The 27,035-nt window shown below is 49.2% G+C and overlaps 3 protein-coding genes across 3 annotated transcripts in view; all 3 read right to left on the bottom strand.

The window, feature by feature from the left end:
• Positions 1–3,516, bottom strand: part of LOC139107249 (C-Maf-inducing protein) — a 29,710-nt gene extending 26,194 nt beyond the window's left edge. Inside the window, exon 1 of the mRNA XM_070664689.1 lies at positions 470–3,516. Coding sequence (XP_070520790.1) covers positions 470–1,774 — 1,305 coding nt within the window. The 5' untranslated portion in view covers positions 1,775–3,516. The remainder of the gene's footprint in view (positions 1–469) is intronic.
• A 2,914-nt stretch (positions 3,517–6,430) lies between these two features.
• Positions 6,431–26,121, bottom strand: Dip-c (dipeptidase C). Its single transcript, XM_070664699.1, has 9 exons — positions 25,755–26,121; positions 22,462–22,654; positions 16,994–17,233; positions 11,151–11,212; positions 11,014–11,058; positions 7,776–8,045; positions 7,169–7,613; positions 6,921–7,072; positions 6,431–6,850 (listed from the first exon to the last, which is right to left on the bottom strand). Exons 1-9 carry the CDS (start codon positions 25,778–25,780, stop codon positions 6,805–6,807), a joined length of 1,479 nt encoding a protein of 492 aa, XP_070520800.1. The 5' UTR covers positions 25,781–26,121; the 3' UTR covers positions 6,431–6,804.
• On the bottom strand, positions 8,055–10,987 carry LOC139107254 (uncharacterized). Its single transcript, XM_070664697.1, has one exon. The coding sequence runs from the start codon at positions 10,377–10,379 to the stop codon at positions 8,274–8,276; it is 2,106 nt and encodes a 701-aa protein (XP_070520798.1). The 5' UTR covers positions 10,380–10,987; the 3' UTR covers positions 8,055–8,273.
• Positions 26,122–27,035: the final 914 nt, after the last annotated feature.

The following is a 27,035-nucleotide window of genomic DNA, read 5'->3' as shown; positions in this document are numbered from 1 at the left end:
ACGGTGGTAATCCTATTGACAAAGTTGGACGACGGGATTTACTCTCGAGTACACGGAATCGTATTATCGTTCGCAGATTACCATAGTAACCCGTAATCCGGATAATGATACAACGCACAGATGGAAACTCACCGACGCCGCCTACGCGCGGTAACGTAACGAGCTCGGAAGCGGCCTAAGCGGCCGAGAATAGAGATCTCGAGTAAAGTCGTGGAAGAGAAGGGGGTTGGTTTCTTTGCCATTAATCGCGGAATAAAACTTAATTATGCCACTGCAACGTTGTACAATTATATCGCGAATTCGTCGACGATTCCGTCGCGAATAAAAAAAAAAAAAGGCACGCGGCGAATATTTTTCACGATGCTCAAATAATCTTATTATTTTTCTTTTTTTAAATCGTTTCGAAAGACAATCCTATCGCAAGTGTAAAAACAAGATATTAGAGCGCGAGCAAACTTGTGCGACTTACCGTTTTGGAGGACAGGCAGGCGTCGTTGAGGTAGAGATGATGCGTCTCCCAGCGCCGAAGGAATTTACTGGACAGGATCTTCTTTACGAGGGTCCGGGTGTGATTAAGGTAGCACACTTGTATGTCGCCTTCCTCGAGGGGCTTGAAACGGGGTCCGGCCGGGCCCGGGCTAGGACTCGGGCTCGACGAGCCGCTGGTCGACGAACAGCCGGCGCTTTGTCGCTCGAGGTTCGGGCAGGACCTCGCGGCCGGCAGGCACGTGGACGCGTCCAGGCTCTCGGGCTTGAGCGAGTCCATGCCCGGGCTGTTGTCCTCGTAGGAGCTGCAGGTGTCGGCGGGCGGCGACTCCACGCTCGAGTGCAGACTCGCGCCGGACGACAGCTGCGGCGAGCTGGTGCTGGTTGTCTCCTGGCGCATCGCGCCGCCGTTCACCGACAGGAAGTCATAGTAGGGCGCCGTCGAGGAAGTCAGACCGACGGTGGACGCGGCCGCTGGGCTGGACGGTAACGACGAACCCTCTTCCGTCTCGGTCTCCGGACAGGCCGCTTCTTCCTCGTCCTCTTCGTCCTCGTTTTCCTCCTCGGGCTCGCTGAAGCCGTTCTCCAGAGACGGTATGTCGCCGACGGAGGCGGCGGCCACTCGGTGGTTTCCCGCCGCGTCGACTTGCACCGACAACGAAGATACATTCGCGACGTTACCGTTCTGCCGTTCCTCATCCGCGCGCGGATTCTTCGACGAGGACGAGGACTCCGCGGTCGACTCGCTCGCGGGCGACGGGGACGTCGAGGTCGAGCGCACCTCGCCGTTGTTCAAGCAGAACGACGAGTCGTTGGAGCGGAGGCGTAACATCAGTTTGCGACGCCAGCTGCTGCCGTTGTTGTTGGACTTGCTGGTCGGCGACGGCAAGGCGGGCGCGGTTTGGTGGCTCTCGTCCTGCAGCAGAATCTGTCGGTCCTCGGTGCCGTTGTTTCCGTTCAAAATCACCGTGATACCGCTCGGCGAGGTTAGGGCGTCCACTCCCGGAGACAAGGGCTCGGGATCGAGATAGTCGGCGCGGATACCCGGCAAAGTGTCGGTGCTGCTGGCGCCGGACATCGATGCCTCCTGGTCGATGTACCTGATGGAGGAGTTGGAGCCCTCGCTGGTCGCCTCGGAACCGCGCCGCGCGTTCCGTTCGCTCGCGCTCGGCGTCTTGGGAGACAGGATCGCGTTGCTTAGCGGCGACCTGCTTTTTCCCGTCGACAACGACGCGGGAGACACTACGCCACGCGACGATCGCGTGAAGCGACTTTGGAAGCAAAACATCGTGCGACTGGTAGGTGCGCGTTAGAAAACTCTCCGGTAAGCCTAACCTCTAAATAAAAAAGGGGCTACGGGCTGGCGAAAGAAAAAAAAAAAAAAAAAACGTCAACATCCACAACGAGCGTTATCCTTCTCGCGGGTCAGTGCCTTTCCGTTTTAATTCGCGTCGACATCCGGCGCGCACACAATCACCGGACAGGAGCTATCCGTTTATTTTCCCGAGAGATCTTCCCTCCGCCCTCGTGGTCCGTGACGAGTCCCTCGCTCTTCCGCGTCTCGCGCGATGTCTATCAGCGGAGCTAATCCCGCGTGTCGGGGCAAAGCTGATGCTTCGAGAGAGACGAGATCGCGCGATCTTCTCCCGCCGTTTCCCGATAGGTCGTCCGATCGTTCGAGACACGGGTCACTTCGCCGTCGGATCACTGATCACTCATCGCGAGACGAACGAGCTTGTTGTCCCCGGGGAATTTCTCGTGCCGCCTCGAGGTGGACGGCGCGCCTTCGACGTGCTCTCTCAGCCGCTGGTTTTTTTGCGCGCACGCTGAAACACGCCGCGACACATCCTCGAGATCTGCGCGCCGCGATAGACGCTGACGTACTGATTCCCACCTGCGGTATCGACGAACAACACCGCTGGGTGCCGGTGGCGATGTCAAAGCCACCGGCGGTGCACCGCTCGGGCGCAGAAAGACGCGAGATCCACGCCCGACTGTTTGCCAACAGGACCACTCGCCAACTACGCCAAGGAGTCGGCGGCGTCGAGACGATCCGGAAGGAGGAGAGGGCCGTAGGGAGGAAGAGAGAAACGGAGGAAGAAAAAGACGCGGGAGCGGGGAGGGAAGCGAGAAAGGGACGGAGGAGAGAGCGCGCTAGGCGTGCGTTTTCCGACGTGATACGTAAATGCCTGACACGACACCGATCTGGCCCAGGTGGGGACGGGAGCGACGAAGGCGCGGAGAGGGCGTCGCGGCGCGCGGCGTCTGGCGGTCGATCGATGACTAGTCGCGAGTTCCGCGCGGGATTATCGCGCGGCGTTCGCCCTCCGCCTGTCTCGCGTCGCGTAATCCAGGTGCAACGCCAGATACCGTTCCCTTTGAAGTTGAGAGCCCCGGGATCCGTAGGGCCCGGGGAACTGTGACGTCTTTCGTCGCCGAACGATCCTCGCCTCGGTGGGCAAAGACAGCGCGCCGTCCGCGGCCTCTTTTTCTTCTTCTTTTTCTTCCTCGATTGCTGGCTCGGGCTGGACTTGAATCACGAGGCAGCTACGAAATTCAGACTTGGCAATTGCCGTACGACGCGTTGCCGCAATCGTCCACCGGTTCCCGGTCGATTGGCGAACGCTGTTCTCCGCTTCGCAAGATGCCCTCGGCGCTTCCGACCTTTTACATCGTACCGTACCTCAGTCGGCAAGCGGAAGACCGGCGAAAGTCGGAAGATCTGACTCTTCGAGTTTGTCGTTCCTCCACGCGCGCGGACACAGCGTACCGATCGACGTAAGCGGATTCGGGATGATTTTCAGGCGCGCGTTCGCCATGCCGATTGAAATGGATTGCCTTGCGCGCCCGGCGCGATCTCGCGATTAGATAGTAGTCCGATGCTTATCGCCGCTTGATTTTCTCAGCTTCGGCTCTACAGCTGCGACGCGCGTGGATTATTCCACTGTATGTACCGTAGAGTAAATCCCATGCCCCGCCTTGCGTGGCCTGTCTTTCACCTCGGTCAACTCCACCGCGAAACTTGAACACGCGCCACCGGAAGCTCTCTTCGGCGACGACTCCGCGAACCTGTCCATCGCGGCGACCCAAATCCGGGAAAAGACGGTCACCGCGTACTTTGAGTTCTTCTATCACAAAAGTCAACGTAATTCCACGTCTAGTTCTCCGCCTCACCTTCAAAGATTTTCCACGACCGGGGACGAGTCTCGCTTAATCTCGACGGCGCTCCGAAGATGTTATCCCAGCGTTGCAGGGCAAATCGGGAAACAAGTTGTAATCTCTCGCTCGCAAATCGCGGAGCGATAAAGCTCGGACGTCAATGATAAAGACGACAGCGTCACGATCAATTTTAATATTTCGATCGGCCTACCTACAAGATGCAGGCCGACTCTCTCTCTCTCTCTCTCCCGTTCGCTCGGTGTCGCGCCTTCGGAATCGGAGCGCGTACTTTTACTTCGTTCCGTTAAGACACACGCGCACGTACGCACGCACGCACGCGTAACGTCGAGCCCGGGAACCCGTGAAATCTCTGTCGCCCGGCAAACAATCGGCCAAACATTCGCGGCTTAGGAGCGACTCGACACCGCGCCACGCCGTTTCCTCGCGGCGTGCATCACTGACGCAAGCGGCGTTACTCTCGCTCGAGCCCCGATCTTTCACTCGCGGCGCGAGTGCCGCGTCCGTTCATCCCCTCTTCCGGGGTCCGCCGCCTCCTCGCGCTCGCTCCACGGCTTCGAAATTACCGCGCGCCGAAATAAATCGCACCGCGCGGACACGCGCGTTCCTCCTCACCCCCGTCGCGATTATCGCGGCGGAAGACGACGCAAGCCGCGTCCGAGCCGTCTTATCGCGTCGCGCCTACGACACTCGCGCTCTGGACAAAGAACCGTGTCCGGCCGCGAAGCCGCTTCCCCGGGAACCGTTGCCCTACAATGCCATGCACGCCCAACCTCTTCCTCTTCACCCCACCGACGGGTCTTCCCTTCGCCGCGAGGGGTTTAACGTATTCGCGGTGCCCGCCGGAGCGAGAGGTCAGCGCTTTGCGGACGCGCGTCGCCAGGCGCGACGTCAACGAATGAGACACGTGGTAGGCCCAGGTCACGCAGATCCCCACGAGCGACGGGGAGGTGAACGGGCGCAGCACCTCGGCCGCGCCTCCGGTTTCGCCGGGTTTCCCTCGGTGTTATCGTTGCGTTTCCCACCTCCTCCTCCACCGCCTCTCCTGCGCATCCTCGTCGTCGGCGCGAACGCCGGAAGGACCTGTGTCCGACGGTCGTGGGGCCACTGGCTGGCACCGCGAGCCACCGATTCGTCGATATGAAGGCGAACGTCGACGGCGACGACGGCGTCGGCGGCCGGTCAGGCATGCGTGCTGCCGAAGCCACCGACTCTCGCGGCTGCCCGCGTTGCCTACCGCGATCTTTTTCTTACCCGGGACCACCTCCGTCCGTCTCCGTCTACCTTTCGCGAGCACCGGAGGCGCGAACCCACGAGTTGATTCACGAGAGACCTCTCGGACCTCCCTTGCCGATAATCGCGCTAATGTAACGAGCTCGAGCTGATTAAACGCGCGACAAGGAACTGGTAAAGCGCCAAAGGCGTCTACGAGACACTCCTCGTTCGTTAAGTGTCTTCATCTATTTTACCGCTCGGTTGAGAAGAGACTCTTCTTCACTTTGCGCCAACAATTTCCGTCCGTTCGAGAAGTGGAAGGAAATTATGTATGCCGCGCGACTCGGCCATTTCCTCCGTTTCCGATAGCGATCGCTGTTCCAAGCGAGCCATATTTTCGAGTTGACTCGAATCTCATTTAAACTTTCGGAATCTTCTTTCCCTCGGATGAAGTCGGGAAGTCTTTAAAAGACTGGAAGACCATGACCACCGTCGTACATTGCAACGTAGTTACCGAGTTTCACGGTGCACGTGCACCGAGATTTCTTCCTACTCGTGTGCTTCACGGCGAACGTACCACGCGTGTTACGTCAAACGTGTAGTCTGTATTACCATGATATATATTTATAACTCAATCGCCAGCATGTCACTTTGATCGATCAAGTCAAGTATAAGTTTTAAAGACTGAGCCTGCCTTCGTGGTCTTGACGACCGGGCCGATCACATAGAATCACGTAAGGACTTTATATTGAAATAGATCACGCAAGTACCGGAGAATTATTCAAATTGACTGAAAACGACGTAAATTTGATCTTTACGACGTCAAATTAGCGTTATCTCGACTTCCCGCGTTCCTCGCGTAGCTCAGCCGCTCCTAGATGAGATCGAGCAATAGCGTATTTTCAGACCTACGCGATCTAATTGTGGTGTAATATCCGCCCAGGGGCCGGTACTTTATTTTTATACACGCGGGAACGACGCCGCCGCCTCATCGCGTCCCGCTTTCTCCCTGGCTTTCTACATTTTCACCGAACCTTCGTGAACGACGATAAACGATTTTGACGTCAGCACCTCCTTCCTTCCTTATCGCCAGCCGTTTATCTGAAGAAGCCACGCGTATTTATCTCCGGCCGACTGAAATCGGAGACGCGACAGCGCTTTGACACTTGGCGATCTCTTAACGAACGGGATTCTCAGTTCGACGACATTAATCGCAATATTATGTTACTCTTGTGAAATTCAAGATGTACCCGACGACACGCAAATACCAGCTGATCCGACATGTCGATCACGCATTTCAAAGGTGCTCACGCACGATAATAGCGCTTTGATTTCGCCCGTCCGAACTTTCGACCTGTGACGAAAGTCTCGTACGTGAAAGGTCATGATCCGCTTGATATAGAAAAACTATCCACGTGCACATCGAATCAAGTCCTAATCCTTTAAATCGTGACGTTAATGTCTCCTCGAGTTAAAACCGTGTTCGGTTCTACCGTCATAAGGCGCCAAGATTACTCTGAAATAAACATTACTCTGGTGAGGAACGAATAACTTTTACCAGTGATCCTAAATCTATTTACCTAAGCCATTACGCAAAAAGCTTACACGTGCGAGTGCGTGGGCTTGAAAAATCTTATTTTGCAGTTAGACGTAGAAATATCGATGTAAGGACATATTATAACATCGACACGCTGCATCACATACAAAGTATCAATATCGCGCTTCATTTAGCATATTTACGATTAATTAATAATATAGTTTTTTTAATTTTAATTTGATAAAAAATATAGTTTCGTTAAAAAATTATTTGTTTGAGAAATAATACTTTCTTATCACATATACACTTATAAAATTAATTGACGTATTATTCTTAAACTTTTGTTCAGCTCTTCTTTTTGTCGCTTTCTTAAATCCTCGAAAGCTGAATCATGTTGATCGGTCAATCTGCATGAATGTCTCTATTTCCTCGACTCTGAAATATAAAATTGTGCGATAATATTCGCCTTTATCGTATATTTATTGTGCGAAATAAATAAACTTACGTGCGGGGGACTTTTGTAAAATTTTCCACTCCGGTTTCCGTTATGAGAACGTCATCCTCAATTCTAACGCCGCCAAAACCACGGAATCTTTGCAGCTGTTCCGGCACGAAAAATTTCGACTGTTCCGGATTGGCGAGAGCTGCGTCAAGTAACTATAACAAAAACCATTTTATGTAAATATGCGAAAATATTAACTAGAAATAAATTTTTTTATATACAAAATATTCGCCAACGATTTCTACACTTACGCAGTCTATAAAATAACAGCCTGGTTCCACTGTGACAAACATTCCGGCGAGTAGCGTACGCGCGGTTCTCAGCTTATTTACACCCGCGGCTTTCGGACGTTCAGGATGTCCTGGCAAATACCCGCCGACGTCGTGCACATCTAATCCCAGCAAATGGCCGAGGCCGTGAGGCTGGAACACCGCGTTCAGGCCCGCCTTTATCATATCCTCGACGTCGCCGACGAGCAATCCACCTTCCTTTAACGACGTCAACACGACCTTATTCGCCAGAAGATGCATGTCCGTCCAGACGACTCCTGGTTTCGCGGCGGCGATCACGGCGTCACGCGCTTTCAGCACCGCGTTGTAGACTAGTTTTTGATCATCGGTGAATTTCCCGTTGGCCGGGAAACTGCACGTGATGTCGGCCGCGTATCCGCAATAATTGCCGCCCATGTCGAACAAACTGTACAATAAATAAAGAGAACTGTTAGACAAATAATGCAACACGCAATATTATGTATGTACACATTTTAAAAAAATAAAAAAAAAATTTTTTTTTTAATTAAAAAAAAAAAAAGAATTGTAGCAACTATTTCAACTGCAGAAATCCCAGATAAAATCTTACCACATATCTCCATCTTGTATGACCTTATTGTTTGGCGCACCGGCGTGACCATAGTGCAATATCGAAGAATTATGTCCGGAGCCGCAAATACATGTGTAAGACACATGCCTGCATCCTCCCTTAGCGTACACAAAGTGCTGAAACCAAGCCTCCGCGTTGTACTCCGGAGTCCCAGGACGCATACGGCGCATTACAGTCTTGTGTGCTTCCGAACTTACGTCGCACACGTACCGCAATACTTCAATTTCTTGAGGTGACTTTATTACCCGGCTGCAAAATGCAAAAAGAAAATTTACAGAAACACTCTCTCTCTCTCTCTTTTTATACGTACATACGCGCGCACGCATATATTCACCTTACGAGAATAACTATAAATTATTTCCTACACGTTTATTCCATTTAGAATACAATGCTTTGCCATTTGTTAAAGAAGTATATAAATACAACTACGTTATTACTGTTTCATCCGTAAAATACACGTGTCACGTGCAAAACGATTTATAAAGCGTCTTCGGCGGCGTCCAGACTCTGTGACAAATAGGATAGCAATTTGTCGTCCTGATCTACGAGGTCCGCCAGCTTCGCGTAATCTAAATGTGCAACTCGGAAACCCAATTTCCTGACCTGACGTTTTCTCATTACTTGCGGTCCTATCAAGAATCGCGTGTTCCAGCAATAGTGTTCAGGCAAGCGGATTAGAACGACGGTATTGACGTTCCTCTTTTTATGCAAGTTCAAGTTGAAAACTGGAGTTGATTTTAAAAGCGGGTGCACCAGGATATCCAATATGTAGAAATTTATGAGCGGCAGCCTGGTCAAAACCACGCTTCTGCTCAATTTGTGCTCGCCGCCCACCACGTGCGCCAGCGGCCTGTATATTTTATTGATAATACCCCTGATTCTCACGTCCAGGCCTAACGACTTCGCGTTTCTGTCGAGATTGATCGGGCTGCCGCGATAATCTTTGCATTCCAGCGACATGGTCGCGTCGAATAATTTCAACTTGTTCCTCAGTCGATCGACGACGAACGCGTCCCGTCGAGTCTGCAGCTTGTTCACGAAGTACGAGCTGAAGACTTTATCCAGAAGTTTAAGAGGATACCTTTCGAGGTATGTGCAAGAGAGGAGAATGTCTAACGCGTCGTTTAACTTCAAATGCGAGAACTTCACGGGCATCACTTCGTCGAACGTCTTCCAAAATTCGTCCGGGTTCGGAGGCTGAACGTTCAGGAATCCAAACGACGCGAGAATGGGCGACAATAGCGTAGGCGGAATTTTTATTCCGTGTTTTATAAAGTACTTTCCACATTCGGCGAGGACGTACGGATTTCGAACTCGTAAATCTCTACAATAATCCACGATGGCGGCGATCAAATTAGGATCTCTCATCTCGGTGCCTTTGGTCGTGGCGTATCTCGCTAGCGCTTGTTCTATATTTTCATCAACGTATCTCTTTGTGCGCAAGCCACCAATGAAATTGACGAGGTCGCTCTCGGAGGAAGTAGTCATACTAACGCGTGCCCACTTGCTGGCACTTGACAAACACTCCTTCGAAGATTCTCTCCCGTAAAGGCAATTCAACATGCTGGCCATCTGCGAGCCGGTCAGCTTGAGCCACTGCTCCGACAGTTTCTTCTCCAAAATGATCTGCACCAAGCTCCTGCTTCGCTGAAAGTATTTCAGCGATCTGAATAACGGAACCAGAATATCCGGTTTAATGTCTTGCTCCTTGTACGCCAAAGCTACCCACATCGTGTCGATGCAGCATCTGTATTTAGAATTTCCATAATTAGCGAGGATTCTCACCGCTCTAATTAACTGCGACACGCTCAGCTCGCCGTCCGCGGCCCTAATCATAATTTCACCACACATACGGTCTTTGTATATATTCGTCAACGGGCTAATACTGTCTCTCTTCAGCGCTTTCAGTCCTTGCAGTACCGTCTCGCCGTCTTGACTCTTGGCAATCAAGCTGACAAGCTGTCTCAAAATCGCGTCCCTGTTAACAGTTTCCGGTCCGACGGTCGACGAGAGCTTCCGGTACCGATACCACCCGTTTTCCAATTTCAACATCTTCCTCAGACTCTGAAGCGCGATTCGGCAATTTATCTCGTTCGCGATTCTGTTCTCCAGCAAGGAGAAGGCTTCTTCGTCCAGTATGTCGTTTCCCGAGTCGATGGCTTCTAAAACCCGTGTCACATCCGCGCTTTTCAAGCAGTCGATATCGGAAGAGTAAAGAATCGCCGTATCCTCGTTGGTTTCGATGCAAATGGTGTGTTTCAAGAGCCCGTTTTTCATTTCGCTCGCGCCGGCGGAACGAGAAATATTCCCTTTGTTAATCACCGTGGGTTTCTTACTTTTATTCGACGTATCAGTGGCGTTACGCGGGGTGAGAAGAGCGTCGACGTTGGTGATCTTTTTAACTATCAAGGGGACCTCTCGTATGCGCGCACCCTCTTGCACGAAGACGTTCGTCTGGATCAATTCCACGCCGCCGTGGTCGCGCGCACTTGACTCGAACCATCTCGTTTTAAATTTGAAAGTCAAGCCGAGGGCTCTCGCAAATATTTTTGCAAAGAAGTTTCCCTGACCCGAGGCTATCATCTATAATTGCAAACGCGATCTCAAAACATATTTCGTCTGTAAATAAACTTTTTTTTTCTTTTTTACCTTTTTTTATTAGCTTATATTCGATATTGGATATTTAATAATTTCCTGGAGAAACGTCTAAAGGCTTTTTCCAATCTTCATGTTTGCGTCACGTCAAAAAAAGGTAAAGCGTCACATTTGCCTGACGCACCGTGCGGAAAACTCTCGTTTAATTATTTTTTTATTATTATTATTTACGTGCGTCAAATAGAAAGCAGAATTTAAAATTATTGTGTGTCATAACTCGATGGAATTGTGTCAGGGGCTGTGTACCGATGTAGCGACGCGTATGATTCCGAGAACTGACCTCCGATGGCGGCACTGATTCTTTTAAGCACGCAATCGATGCGCGATATAAATAACAAAAATCCAAGCTAACAAAAGCTAGCGTGCCTATTTTTTGTTTTTTTTTTTAACTATAGTAACGACACGAGTCGCACTTCATTTTGCATTTACGTTCATTATTTATTATTGTATATGTACTCTAACGCATCGCTTTAATCACGCAGTGTTCGCTTACAGTCATTTAGAGCTAATGAGCGAGCCGCGAAGTCTAACTAAATTAAAGCTAAACCAAAATTACACTCACCACTCGCATATTACCGGGTACAGGGTCTCGCTGTCCACCCGAAATCTGCAATAAAAAAAATTAGCACAGATAAGTCATAAGTTTCCATTCGACTTTTTTAATTCAATCGCAACCCCCCGGTCGTCGCGCACACTTACTCGGTGATGCCGTCGAAAACCGCTCCGTCTTTCAGCAGTCCGCTATCACTGTTTCTACCGCTCTGCAATGCGCAAAAATGAGGAACGATCGTCGTGGGTTTGGCAGCTCGCGGCAAACGTGACGCTGGGATACCGTGCGGGTCAAAGTAAAAGCAAAGCAGCTTACGTAATTTTCAGGCTCTGGTCGGAATAATGGAGAAAGCGCTCCTCGTCCGGCCGGAAACGCGGGACAAACGGTTTTTTTTCCTTTTTTCTTTTTCCTCCCCTTTTTTTTCTCCCCGCGCCGAATCGATTTCTAACGCCGAGGGAATACGTGCGTGATAACGTTATGTATTTCAAGCATGACGATAACATCCACGTAAGTTCTTAACGCGTCACGCATTAACGAAGCGATTAATCGGCACGTTAAATTATGCCACGGCGTAATACTCTGAAATGCCGGTTTCCTCATTGCGATATATCATGTCAAAGCTCTGCCCGTTCGTGCGACAAGCAGAGTTCATAAAGTTTCGTACGCGTTTCATGTATGTACGCCGGGACACCTTTTCTTTCTCTTTCGCGAACGTTTGTAGTTCCCTTGCGCAAAACTGATTTTGACACGTTACTCGCGCGCACCTGCATAATGACGCTAATTAGCGGGCGCACTTTTTACGCACGCTCGCGATATTGGAGAACGATAATCGTTTTTCGCTGATGGAATGTTTGGTCGGCTAAATAGCGATTACCGCTTCGGCGAATTGCGTACGCTCAGCATTTGTTGCGTTGAACATTGCGAAAGACCGCGACGGGTAGCGTAAAAAAATATGCGACGGTGATACCGTGTTTGCATCGCAATCATAATTAGAGCCGCGAACGGTATCGCTGTGTGGAACACGATTTCCGTTTTATCTCAATTATTTCTTCAAAGCCGATTTTCGAATCTCTTTGCGAGAGTACGGGGGAAAAAAAAAAATTATATTCGTTACCCCGTTTCTTTACGTTAAGTTTCACGCTTTCGCGCTCTGTAAGTATTTGTCAATGCGGGGGTAATGTAAAGACCAACTATATCGCGACAGCCCGCTGGTCGCCGGAGCGAGAATTAAAATAAATTCCTGATGCAGTTGCACGCGTAATCGTCGCGGCTCCTGACGATAACACGGCGATTCGCGATCGCGTGTCGCGCCGGCGGAAATAAAAAAATCGTGGCCTATTGCGGCCCACTTATCTGAAACTTCTTCGATTCAACGACGCGTGTAAACATCTTCGCGGGGCTCGATATCGGCGAGCTTTCAGCGATATTTTTTTCGTGTAATACATTTTACAAAGGTCAAACGCGCGGCAACCTTATCTAGCTCTATAATTAAACATTTTATTCTGCGGCACGTGCGCGCACACGATTCCATGTATCTTCTTTCACGAGGATACCGCACGGGCACGAAAGGTTGTCTTGTTACTCACGGATTACATCCCGCGCTTATTTCCGCCGAGGGTTACGAGTGGGCCTTTAATCCCGCGGCCCCGACCACCCCGGGATCGTGATGTAATGCTACGCGACCCGGACAGTTTCCCGAACTCGTCTCATTTGCCATGCAGATGCCCCCGCGTATCAGCCGGGTCTATCATAAATTTCTAACCCGATATCGATCCGGCGGCTACACGCGCGACGACAAGACCCGGGAGGTAAAGGAATTTTAACGAGCCTTCCGTGCATATGCGCCAGACCGGAGGTATCGGGGTTAAATTCGACGAGCTCGTACCAATTTCGACGACGGCGATCTCACGGATGAATATGAAGCCGACTCGTTTGAATCGGAAAATCGAAAGCCGAGAGGAAAATTTGGTATCTCGCGACGGTCTTTATTTTTTTTTTTTTTTTTTTTTTTTTTACGCGTACGAAGAATGTATGTACACTGAATGGCAGATATGATGTTAACCGCGGCGACGGCGGCTAGCATATGTAACCTTATCGTGGTATGCGTCGAATCTCACACGAAGTGCGCGCGTAGATATGTTGCGGAGCACCGGTTACAGAGGACTGAGGGGGAACGGCACCCACCACTACCTCCCTCGTCTCCGGCGGCCGAGGAAGAGGATAAAGACGGAGAAAATCATGTACGCTAACCGCCGTCGTCGCAGCCAACGCCATATCTGCTTTTTAATGTACATACATGCGCGCGATAAAACGTGACGATTTTGGTTGCGCTATTCCGATCGGTATGAATCATTTTTGTTTTCATTCGTGTTTATCGGCCATTAAATTAACTTTGTCACGCATGGATATCGCATTGTCGGGCGGTAATCAACTCACCGGGTATTGTTTTCAAACAGCACGCAGCAATAATTAATGATTAAAGCGCAAGGAGCATAATTTCATATTAACGTTCTCGGAATTAACAATAATTTACAGTAATTAGTAACACACACTTTCATCTCATTACCGGCGAAACAAATATCTTGATTTTAATCGTATCGTAAAAAGTTATGCTTAAGGCGCGAGTGATTAAAATTATCATACTCCTGAGCGATTTGATTATCGTCTATCTTACGTCGAAAATAAACCAGACCGGAGATTGAATGTCAAACGTAGCGCTGAAATAAATATGAAAAGAACATCTCGATTACATGAGACGTTGCGTCAGAATTATATTTGACGAAATGCATAAGTGGTTCGATTTGTCAATTTCCGAGGCAACAAATTGACGGGCAAACTCGACGAGTTACCAAAAATACAAATTTGAGGAGATGACTCGTTTGCAAGATAAGACATTAAAAAAAAAAAAAAAAAAACATGAGTAAGCGCGACGAAAAAACTGCCTGAATTTATTATAATTTATCAGCCGAGAAATCGAGCCGGTCGTATTATAGCACGCGTTCAAATGACGTAGGAGCTTCGACGCGTCCCGTGAGAAGAAGTCGATCTCGATCTCGTACGCTCTCACTTTTCGACGTTTCGGAATAATGCAGAACGATCGCGGCGGTGAACGCCGGGTGTCGTTCCATCTCTTATTCATGCCCGCCGTCCCCGCCGCGTTTCAGCAAAATAACACATTCTGCGAAGACATTAAATATTGATTTTCCTTCCGGCGGGTTTCGTGGATTTCGATTTATCGAGCGACACTGGAAATAATAAGGAGAAATTCAAGGTCCCTACCTGGTACTCGCTGAAAGCTACTCAGCATCTACGTGCTAACACGCGGACCAGTCCGCGGACTGGTCCGAGTAAATAAGAGAAATGCTCATTCGCGCGGATCGCGATTCGAAGATCACCTCGAAATGGAAAAACTGCGATATTAGAAGCCGCATGTCGCAAACGTCGTTTCGGGAAGTTTTAAAGAATTCGTGCGTAGACCTACGTGCGGCGATCGAATCGATTTTCGATACAGTCGGCATTACGAGCGGCACTCTAAACGACCTGCCTCGCAGGCTATTGCGGTGCATTAACGACATCGGCGAGCTCGTGCATTACATCGATCCGGTCGCGCTAGACAAACACTGACGGCTCTATGTCAATTTGCCGGACGCGGGACGAGTAGCATGCGCTACATAGACAACGCGCGCGCGGCTAAACGAGCGCAAATCGGTCGACAATCGCGCGTTCCTAGAAACATCGTCGTTTCCTATCGCACGCGGGCCTCTGGAAATTTCCTGGTTTCGCATAAACCATACGAACGTCTCTGGAATCGCTTAATGCGCGCCGTGAAACCCTCTGAATTGCTCCAAATTGGCCTGAATTGCGTGTTCCCGCGTAACCGGTGTATTAACGAAACTAGTTCCGCGAATGTGCCGAATATCCCCGTAATCACAGCACACGAGTCGCTTACATCACGCTCAAGTTGCGACAATGCATTTGAATTAATGTACTTAAATGTTTAACTATCATTCGAACTTAATAAAATTTTTTAAGAATTTTTTTTTATATATAAAAAAATATATACTGCATATATGAAAATATATTCTCGAATATCAAACACGTTCGTAATAGTATCTGGATAGGAATCGTAAGCGTGCCACATGCTTTCTGATGCGGATACAAATAGAACCACTTTGCCCGAGGCCTCCATTGTCCGAATAATCTATTCTATTTGAACGCCGCGCTATTCGAACGTTCTATTATTCGGGCAGAGTATCACCTTATAAAATATTTCCCTCTCGCCTTTTTACGGTTAAGACTATGCTTCCAGATAAAAGTATGAAAGATAGATATCGGCTAAAGAGAAACGTTCGATACGCGAGCGGCCGCGCGGCTCGAAGTGGATACGCAAACTTCGGGGGGACAAAACTCGGCCTCCCGCGAGCTTAAAAAATTACTTTTCCGGAATAAAGCGCACCATCGACCGACTTGTTTATCAACAGGATGAATTATCTATAGTTCACGCGCTGGAAAGTTCAGCTCGGCTCACTGAAAATAGAGTATTCCTCCGCAATGTCGGCCGCAATCAATACGAAGCCGGCCGCGTCTTTTGGACTTCGTGACGCGAAATCTATTTGCGGCGGCGTGCTATCAGATAAGTCGTTTCACGTAATGCACTCTCATGGTTCGGGTCGCTCGAACCCGCGCGATCACCCAGTTATACGTATATGTTAATTGTCATTGACGAGAAGCTATACCGTTGATCTATGCGTCTGTAAGTCAGGCGAGGTCGCGGATGTTTCCACCATTACGCTCTCGTCGCGTCGTTAAGCCACGGATAAAAAGTGTTACGCCGTGTTGTTTTCATTCTTTTACAATCCGCGCGTCCCCGGCCGGCGCGCCGCGCTCGCTATTTATATTTCCCACCGTGATTTTCCGAACTATGAAGTGGACCGAGAATAAGCCGGACGTAAATCGGCCCTCCGGACGTGCGTAAGCAAACTCACCGGAGACGAGAAATACGCGCGAGACACCGCGGGACAAAGCAGCCGCTCGTCTTTTCCCCGTCTGTTTTCCCTCGACAAGTAGAAAAAACGAAGGAACAAAAAGGAGAGAGAGAAAAAAAAGAAAAAAATATGGGCGTCGATCAAATAAGTAAGATGATTTGCATACACGGGTTACTTGGCAGACGGAACGCGTCGTGCGTATAGTCGCAGCGTGAGGAATGCGTTCTGGGATTCTGCTAAATCCACCGTAATTCTAATCCGCGTAGCAACAGGGCGGCATTTAAACGCGCGCGAGCGCATGCATGTGGTATTTCGCACGAGGAGAGGTATTATGCGGCGGGATTTTTGCAATTCCCATCTGCGCGCGGCGTGCGCGACGGGGAAACAGGACTGGTAAGTCATCCCAGGCAAAAGGCATCAGGCGATGCCCCCGGCCTCGGCAAACACACTTGCCGTCGTCGTGACAAACGCGAGCGTCGCGCGATGCGACGGGCCTCTAATTGGAGGTGACAATGCGGCAAAAATTCACACGTATGCGCGTACGTCGAATGTTTGGTAAAGGGAGAGCGTGGCGATACGAAGACGCGGTCGGTGTCTCGCAAGAGCAGACCGGACGACGTGACTTTCTCGACACATTGTAGAGGCAGACAGCCACGAAGGAGGCGAAGGTAAACGTCACAAGGAACGCCGCGGCGAATCGCCTCATTGCGGGACGCACACATGCACGTGGAGGCGGGTGCTCAACCTGAGGATCCCTCTCAACCATCCTTTGAATCTTTTTTGTCTACGTTTATTAATTAATTCCCGACTTCTTTCACGCCGGAAACGGGAAAACGAATGATTCTAATCGAGCCGAAATCGAGAAAAGCCCGGTATTGGGAAAATCCGCGCTTGTCCACGGGTTCGAGTTATCCCCAGGCTGAGTGCTCTTTTCTATCTGAAGAGAAGGCGGGCAGGAAAGCGTCGAACCCACGGCGAACGTCTGTTCGTTCCCAGGCGCAACTTACCAACGTGAGCAAGAGTTGCGCTCGTTTTCCCTTTAGCACGGCGGCGATCTCGTCGGTGTAGCGGGTCTCGTCCACGCCGTATCGTTCCTTGAATTCGTCCAGGGTGTGCAGCTTGCCCTCCCAGATCGCGTACTCGGCCGGCAGTTTCGGCACGAAGAGGATCGAGGCACCGGTGACGACGTCGATGGCGCCGTAACAGTCCGGTTCCTCCACGCCGAAGCACCATTGGAAGAAAGACTCCTAGGAAAAAGAACAAACAGCTTTCATACAAGCGTGCTGCGAAGGAGCGCGGAAGTCGCAGCCGCGACCGGTTGAATAATAAAGTGGCTGCGAAAGAAGAACGTCGCGTAATAATAGCGACGCGATATCCTCTTTAAATAGCCAACTCTGGAAATAGTATACGCGCGACCGGCATATCGCTGCCCGGCGTACTTTCGTCGCGATGCATATATATGTATAGTCCCGCGGCATAAAAATTGCAAGGCGTAAATAAATAGCTCGCCAAGATAGCGAGACAATAAAGGGGGCAGCGAGAGGCGCGCGCATACGTGATAAGCGCCTCTCTTTTATTACAAAATCGATAACCGCTTGCGTAATCGAGGTGAAGAACGGCCGCTCCGAGATGAGGAACAGTAAGTATTTACTGCTGTTTCCGCCCGCTGGTTTTTCACCCCTCCGCCCGCTCCTCAACCCTTCGCGTTCACCGGCGAGTTCCATTCTCGAAATCGAATGACGCTGATATTCATTCCGCCCAACTTCATCGCGCAAATAGGTCATCACGCGATATTACGTGAGAGATCGATGCGATGACGGCACGCCGCTGGCCGGGTTTGAGAAAACACCGCCGGGGTCACGTCACCGAGTCGACGGCCAGGTACACTAGTCGTCGAGGAGGGTTTCCTCAACTCCCCGTAGACGCCTCCTTTCGTAATCGCGCGGGGCGAAGTCACCAGCCACCTTCACGGACCAAGGATACGGATCGCCGGACACGGCAGGCGGAATTTCTCTCCGCTTTCACGGGCTGGCTCTTTTGTGCTCCTATCTTCCCCCTTTTTTTTTTCGTTTCAAGCGCGATAAAAATACCGCGGCGGATTCTCCGCGGCGATCTCTCACGCCCGGCTCTCGGATTTTCCCGGCGGCTTTAAGAAAGCTCGCGCAGGAAACAGGATCGCGCGAGTGCGTCTGCGACGGCCGAGGCGGAAACGCCGCGCTCGCTTTCCGTTTTTAACAGCCGAACCCGTCGCGCGTAAACGTCTCCCAAAGATCTCTCCGGGTCCTTCCATCCTTGGTCCGGACCCGGACATTCAAGCCGAATTTTTTGTAAGAGTCTAACAATGGCGATTAAAAAAAGGAGCGTCAAATGGAGAGACATTATTTGCTTTGGGCACCTAAGGTGCGTTCTTTCGACTGATACCTTCAGCTGAGAGCCGAACAATACCTCGGTTCTAACTAATTTCTAAGCGGAAAAATAATTTGTATTTTCCAACCAACGACTCGGATTTGAAAACGAATAAAGCGTGTGCGGAAGAAAAAAAAGAAAAAAAAAAGCACGAGACAGGTGCAACCGGAGAGAACAAATATACCTGACGCTACCATGTCGCGTTCTCGGCGACATTGGCGGAGGTAGCGTCGCCTTCGCCGCCGCTGCCGTCGTCGTCGCGGGCTCCGAAAAATCCGGCAGATCGGAATTCCAAGGGTGAAGCGATGAGAAATGAGCCGAGTGCGCGGAGCCCGCGCGAGCCGTAACGCGCTGCGCCTCGTTGTGTTTGGGTTCAAGAGCTGGCCCGTCTCACTCTCGCCGTTTCAGACCGCTCACCGGCTCTCGTTTCCGCCCGATGCCGTGAGCAGACGAGGACGGGGCACGGGAGAACGAGAGAACGAGAGAACATCTTGAGAACGATCAGGCATCAGGTCAACGCGCTCTCGGCACAGCCAGCAGGTATTATCTTAAAGAAGTTCTGTATGTATATATAGATATACAGCCGCGCGATAGCGCGGTACATCTTGCAAGCCAGCAGGAATAATATCTATTGCCTTACCGCAGCTGTCTTTATATAAAGTCAACGCGCGATTTTCTTTTTCTTTTTTTATTTTATTTTCCAGACCTTGTTCGCTAATCTTTTCCTCTCGCGTCGCGCGCGAATAAAACGTTCCCGAAGATTAAAATAATCTCTCCTTCTCTCGCGGCAAGTATTTTTAAATACTATTTTACTAATCCGTTGAACCATTTCAGAGCTATTATCGTTATCACCGTACGCTAAGAGTGGCGCATGTACCGGGCGGACAGCCAGAAACGCATCCGAGAACACGACGACGGATTAATGTGCAGCTGCATTAAGAAAGAATCCGGTGACGAAGGGGGTCCCGTATTGATCGCGACGTCGCGCACAATAGCACCGCGATATCGAATTCAGCGCGAGTGCACGTCGTTTCGAGCGTCGAGCGTGTCGCGCGCAAAGATACGAGTCCGAATTAGAAATTAGAGCGTCATTTTCACTGCACGCGCGCGGGATTCTTTGCTAAAATCCTGGACGTGGCCGGCGACGAGTTCTTTTAAAAATGTACTTCGTGAAGCTCCTGCTCGACAACTTTTTCATCCGCGTCATTAAATGTTGAATAATAAATTTCGTAAATAATAAAAAATATAAGTTACATTTCCCAAGTAAATTACGTTTCTACGTTGAAGTTGCTGGAAATGATACTCGAAAGTGAACGGAGATGGAAGTACGTTTCTCTCTAACATAAGCGCACGAACTCGCCTGGGAACATCGACAGTGACGCAAGCGTAGCACAAATTCGAATCGGTCGGAAACCTCCGGTAATAATCTCGCGTTCACGCCGGGAAGGCCGTAGCGTATTAAAAAAAAAAAAAAGCCAATAGAAACTGAAGCAGGAAATGAATCCTGCAATCGCGATCGAGCGATCGTCTCGAAAATTTGTTTCGGTTCGGTTTCTTTTCGCGAGCGATGGCTCTAAACCACAACGATGTTGTCTGATCTGACTTTATCGCCATTGTAATTTCCACCTTTCTTCCGCGCAAAAGTTTACCGTACGAATTTACCGTAAGGTAAAATAATCTCATAGGCGAGAGGCAATTTGGGTCGTGAATTGTGTGGCTGAACATGCACGATTATCAACCCACGATAAACGCCGAATGTAATATACATGTCGCATTAAACCTTAGTGAGATGCCCCGCTGGCGCGGTGCGCGAATTAAAGTTGTACACGCGGAAAGGTCAAGTTGTACGCGCGAAAAGCGCGGGCGCGTTATTCTTTAATGCTAACCGAGCGTAACAATGGCCGTAATCTCGGCGAACAAATTCCGAGCAACGCGAGCGGCCACCTGTGCGCACACAAAGCTCGCCGAGTACAATCGGCTCGAGTTCCATGTGCATTTCACATGGGAATACAGCCGGAATAAATTTCAACGTATGCACCTGGTAAGCTGAGCGTGGAAAAGAGAGAGAAAGAAAAAAAAAAGAAAAAAGAAAAGAAAGGATTTCCTCGCGCTCATATCCCCTTGCAAAATTAATAGCGCGCGAGTCGTGAGATGAGATGCAAACGCGAGTACAAGACGAAAGTGTGCGGCAGATGGGAAATGGAGGGCACGTGTGTGCGTTTAACGTAACCTGTGTTTAATGTTCCTGCCGCCGAGGAACTGGATTTTACTCGCGGGCCCGGTGAAAAATTCACGGTCAAACGCTAAACAAAGCGCGGGTTACGAGGCGGGCTTCGGATGTGCGCGCGAACGGATGAACGGCAGGAGCCGGCCGTGCGTTTTTGTAGAGTGCCGGCCGAACGGTACCTTAGTTCTAGCAAAGCGGGTTTTAAAGGCAATCTGCCAGAGCGTCCGTCTGCGAGCCGGGAGCGTGTCTCGACCGGATCGTGGATTTTCAGCGACCCGCGCCGCCCTAACGAGAACGTGTTTTCGGTGCCGACTCCGTCCGCTGGAGTAATCCAACGTGGAGTCGTTAGTTATTCATGCGAGGACCGAGAGTTCGTCAACTGCCAGAGACAGCTTGATAGAAAGATTTCCACGGCATTCCAGTTCGCTGCATCATTGCCGCCGCGGCATCGTGCTTTACCGCGGAAATTAAATCAATCTCGGAAAATGTGAAAGTTCAACTCAAAGTACGCGGGTCACCGCGTTACGTCCACCGGTAGGAAATAATAAGAGCGAAGTAAAATATCACGCCGAAGCCATACGCGTAGTATGCGTCGCCTTGTTTGGCGAGAACCCGATGTTTATCGCGCGATAAAACGCGGCAGATAATAATATTTGACTTTCGCACTTCGTAAAATTATCTGGTGTCAGTCAGGCGGACGTGCGGAAATTCCGAAAAAAAAAAAGAAAAAAAGAAAGAGAAAAAAAAACATTTTACTACTGAGTCGCAAAAAAAGTTTAGTGCAAGAAAACGCCAACGATTATTCTTAGCTGAGTTTATTACCACTTGTTTTCCTCGATATACGCTTCGCATTACGTTGCAATATGCAACAACCACGCGCTGATAATAAATAATTTTATTTTGAAGTTTTTCTTCTTTACGTAATTATGCGAATGTATCATTACGCGATTGTTCTTCCATTCAGTCTTTACTAATACTAGTTCTATCTTAAGAAGTTGGTGCGTTACGCGTAAATTCGCTTATAAGAAAAGGAAGAGAAAAAAAAAAAAAAAAAATTAAATTTAATTAATCAATAATTAAAGAATTTTTTTTTTTTTTTTTTTTTTCTTCCTTTTCTTATAAGCGAATTTACGCGTAACGCACCAACTTTTTAAGATAGGACTAGTGTGCTGTAAATTTTTGCAACTGCGTACGCTCATCATGCAAATCTTATCGGTGACTAATTTATTAACAGTCGCAGCCATATGGCGATAAGCGATTTAAGTTTCACGAAATTCACTCGTACTTAATTGCGACCCCGGTGTTATATATCTGTTCAAAATAAATCTAATTAATTCTCACGCTGATGGCCACGGGTACATCGAATATTTTGCGACGTAGTGCAATTATCTTCACGGTCGTTATTTCAATGGAGACACGCGGTGAATAGCTGTAAAAGTCAGACCGCGTAATTGCGGTTGAATTTTCGGAATTCCCTCACAAGCTGAATCGCGAACTTCGCTTTTTACTTCCAAGACATTACGGCGAGAAAAAAAAAAAACAATGTAAACAACGAAATAAAGTTTAATAACCAGTTATTCTTTTATAAATGCAATAGTAAAAATCATTTATATGAAAAAATTGTTTGTTACTGTAAGAAATCCTTTGCATTTCAATTTGTATTAAAAAAAAAAAAGAAATAATAAATTAATTTTTATTTTATATTGCCTATTGAAATGAGTTTCCTGCGCAACTTGTTGAATAAATTATTACGTAGATACGCCGGCGTTTCGAAGCACCCGAGTCGATTGCGTTTCCATCGATCTAACAACGAGCATAACATAACCGCATGCTAATACTCACCTGTCTGAAGGGCCAATTTATGTCCGTGTCGTTGAAGGGAACGTTTACGCCGCCTTGAAGAACGACGAAAGTGTCCGATCTAGTACCTTTCTCTCGGAGACGTGAAACGAGTCGGTGGCGATTATCGCGAAAAAGGGACATAGGGACCTTCAAGGTCTCGCCATGCCGCGAAAAGTGAGGTCCTTTGGCGCACCTGAAATCACATCCTTTTATTAGCAAATTATACAGGAAAAAGGAAAAAAAAATAATCTCGTTTAATTAATTAATCACGTTAATGAGAAAAGCTACAAATATTCCGATTCCGCATTGAAATTTTAATTCGAAATTTTCTTTTTGTTGCTAAAAATCACGAATAAAGCTAACACGAAAGCTAACGTTGCGATACACTGTTCGCAAATAATTGCTCCGTTCCCGATAACATCGCTAAAACTTTCTAAAAAGAAAGTAGCTACGCGCTGGCCGCTCCGCCCGTTTGACTCATCAATATGCCTCTATTTTATAGCGGTTCTAGAGCGCTAACGTTTACATGACTCACAAGAATTACGTCACGAAACTTATAAGCCTCGTGTGCATAGGAATAACTTGGGTATAAAAAAATTAAAAAAAAGAAAAAAAAAAGCAAAGAAGAGAATGTTTTCAATTTTAAACATTCAACAGCGATCCATTTTATCTCGGGACTTGGAGACTAAAATTTCGAAGGCAATGCTGAATGAGGATCGTATTTCACTGACGAGAGAACGGAGGTCCCCGTGACGCCCGTAATAAGATCGCGCGTTGTAAGACAACGTGCTCGATATTCGGCGGCTAGTAATTACACAGCGTGGTCGTAAATAGAACGTTCAAGACGCGACGTCCGCTTCTCGCAAGGGTACGACAGAGAGATAGAGTAAGAGAGCAGCGATTTCGTGCGGCCTCGCGTATACGTATTCGGCTTGTATTTTAAGCCGCGTGTCATTGGACGACTCGCGGGACTCTTGACTGACACAATTCTTGCTTTACTACCACGTTCTCTGTCGAGGCGAAGCGCAGAGGCGGGGACGCGACTTGGGGAGCGCTAACGAGATACACGCGCGGCAATGTGTACCACCGGACACGCTATACTTAACCCTTCTGCAACCCCCGTTGGCCGTCCCTTGTCGCGCTCGAGCTTCCCCAAATTCCGCGAGCGTGCCGAGCTGGCCATGCGGGACCGCGCGTCACTTTTCACGTCTACGCGAAAATTATATTTAACTTGGCGGTGACAGCCAAACGACGAACGAGCGCGAGAAAAAGCCGGAGGGAAGCGGGAAAAATCGTGTGCAACGTGCGTTCGCAGCGTAATATTTTTGTACAATTTTCCTCGACGCGAGTAACGTCGCGCGTAAGAAGCGCTTACGCACCTTCCCTTTTTTTTTTTTTTCATTTTTTTAAATTAAGGTCGAATCTGCTTTTCGTTTCTTTTCATTTTAAATCCAGCTTTCTTTTCACGATTTACTGGCGATTTTATTCCTACTTTTACGACGTCAGCTGTCGGCTTGATTCATCCATTTGCATTACAGCGCTTTACAAGTAAATTACTCGATTATTTTTACGTTTGCTCTGGCGAGCAAAAATAATGAAGCAAATAAAATTCGCGTTTGAGAGAAACTTGTAAGCAATCTACGCAGCTGAATAATCAGGACGACACCGGGGCTGCTCCGCGGAATTATTTCGGAAAGTAACGTTGCACGCGTTGTACGTAAGATCGATACGCGTCATGTTTTCAGCTAAGGAGAAAAACTCGACGCAGTTATCTAATCGCGGTGAGCAAAGCGATTACGATTTTCCTCAACGACACCATTTGCTTCACGTCGTTTCGCGTTTGACACGTTCGCACAAATCTTGCGACTCATAAATATATATGTATATATATTTTTATTTTCTTTTTTTTTTTTTAACCATGTTGTAATCGCGCTCTTATCATACAGACAGACAAATAACACTTTATCGAGAAGGACAGAGCGCGTTGTTGGCGCTAACGTTACGTAAAAATGTCGCTGAAAGAGCAGCGGGCGACACGAAATTTAGGGGCCCGCAAACAACGCCGATAACGAGCCGTAAGTTTGTTTACCACGAGCGCGATATCGCACAACCGCTGCGAGAAAGGAAAGAGTTGGATGGTACCTTGAACCCCGTTCTACTCCAGTTACGTCATCGAGAAACAGACTGGAGCAGGAGCGACTTGGTGGGCTCTTCGCGTTAAACTTTCGGGCGTCAAATGTTTTCGGAATAAATACAAAAAAAAAATAATAATAAATGAAAAAGAATTGCGTGACGCGGCGTATACAAGTTTCCGGTAATACGGCGAAATAATCTCAGGAGACGTTCAGGTTTCGGAAGCGAAGGCACCGACGACGTCGTTGATATCGGCGGGCGTTCTATAAATAAATTCGCGGGGAAGTTGACCGTCGTATTTCACGGGAACCGTTACGTAAAGAATGCGAAAAAGAGGGCCTCCGCTTCCCGCGTCATCGCGCGGAGCGGCCGGCCGGCAGCGGCGTGCCCTGGCATAATTACGAACAATGCGAACGTAAACAGCGTGCCATTAAAATCCACGCGCAAAGAGTCGGCCGACCTAGAAACCTTCTTAAGCGCTCGCGTTCTACCGCGAAGAGCGCTCTGCTCGCCGCGAAAATGAGGAGCGCGTCACGTCGCCCGACAACACGAGCCCGCGTGCACAGCGCCGGTGGGATTACATTCTCCTCGTGAAATCCCGACGCGCGGCCGGCAAAAATAATCGAGAGCCGTCGCCTCGCGGCTGCTCGCTGCAAAGGTTTGAATTAATTAACGCGACGAGGCCAGCGATCGCTTTTGACCTACTCCACGCGACGTTACCAGCGGCGAGGCCTTTGTGGCGAGTCTCCCCTGTCGTTTGCATCTCGCGCGGGTACTGTTATCAGAGGGTCCAAAGGTTACCGCCGTTCCTAACGGAGCGCGGACGCCCGACCGCGCACGTAACCTCAAAATCCGAGCGGCCCGAGTCGCGGGGACACGAGCCTCGTCTCGCGCCTTTGCGACCTACTCCATCGATCGACCCGACTGTTGGGAAACCGTAAACACTTGGAAACCGATTCGACGTGATTTCGAAAGCGGCTCCGGTCGCCTGTGACGTAAACTCGGGGGAGGGAAGGGATCGCCGCGATAGATGTCTATCGAGAGCTACAGGGATCTCTTTCGGCGAGGCGAAGGGTCCTCGCCGTGTCCCCGCGGGTGTCTCAAATCCCGGTTTCGCGTAGGGCAATGACACGAAAACATATGAGTCGTGATGTACTTACGAGCTCGCTTTGTCTTCTGCCGCCATGTTAGTCGGATGCAGATGCTGTTCCGCCTCCACGTCGGGGTTAAGTCTAGGTGGTTTCCGGTCTCGAGGCACGTCGGACTCGATGGCGATGATCCAGATGGTCACTACGCCGGCCCACTGCGCTTCGTGTTGCTTTATACGGTCGCGAATAACGCGTATCGGTCTCACTTATCGCGCCGCGCAGCAACAACACGACGCACACCTTACGATCATATGATAGACTGTCACGTGGGGTACGCCGGGTGCGGTCACGTGGCTGCATTGGCCACGCGGTACCGACGGTGACCGGCCGTGTTCGAATACGGCCGAGCTGACGCAATTTGACGCAACGTCTGCCGACGAAACGCTGTTCTGGCATTTACCAAGTTCTTTTCGTAAACGATCATAGATTACGTTAGAGACAATTTCTGTTTATCGAAATAAAGTCAATTTGCATTTTTACGACGACGATAATTAACGTAAAGATAAATCCTGGTTGCGTAACATGTAATATTTTTTTTTTCCTTAATAAAAAAAAAAAGAAAAGTGATAAGCATATTTTTATACATTATACACTTTCGTTTCGAGAAATTAATTTTGCAAATCGCGCGCTATACATATAATTTCGCAAGACTTCTTCCGAGAGACGCCCGCGTTGTCTCAGAAGTTAAATTGGTCGAAAAACATTCCCATTTAATTGGTAATCAACGTGCGTATGCCGTACCGCTTATCTATTCCAATCACCGGAAGGCGAATATCTTAACGAGTCCACACGCATATTCCGTTTTTTAATCGCTCCTTCCAACTAGGTCGCATTGCGCTCGCTATCTCGCACCGAAATCTGTGTCAACACATGGACAAGGCCAGTGTCTGTTATTAGACGAATTGTTGACCTACGACTGCGCCCGATTTGAGCGGAGATCTTTCCCGGAGATCCTTATCGATCCGCAATCTCGGTGCCGCTGAAAAACAAGCTGGATCTGCCCGGCGACGGCAAGCCGATAAATGGTTCTCGAGTGCTCCTACGTGAAAACACATCGCGCGATAATGCTCGATCAATTCGCCGCGTTATCTCGTGCATTTCGACGATGAAGTAACTTTAATCGCCAGGCATTTCTCGGACCGAGCCGAGCCCGAGAGCCGAGTCGAAACTCGCGGCCGATGATTCACTTGTCTGATTCACGTGTATCTCGCGTAATTTCCTACTTCGCTTCCGGCGCTCCCTTTCTCGATCGGTCCAGCAATTCGGAAACACATCGGATTTTATTCCGCCGTC

The sequence above is a fragment of the Cardiocondyla obscurior genome, linkage group LG12, assembly GCF_019399895.1.
Source record: "Cardiocondyla obscurior isolate alpha-2009 linkage group LG12, Cobs3.1, whole genome shotgun sequence".
NCBI lineage: Eukaryota > Metazoa > Arthropoda > Insecta > Hymenoptera > Formicidae > Cardiocondyla > Cardiocondyla obscurior.
This window is presented reverse-complemented; position numbering and strand designations above follow the sequence as displayed.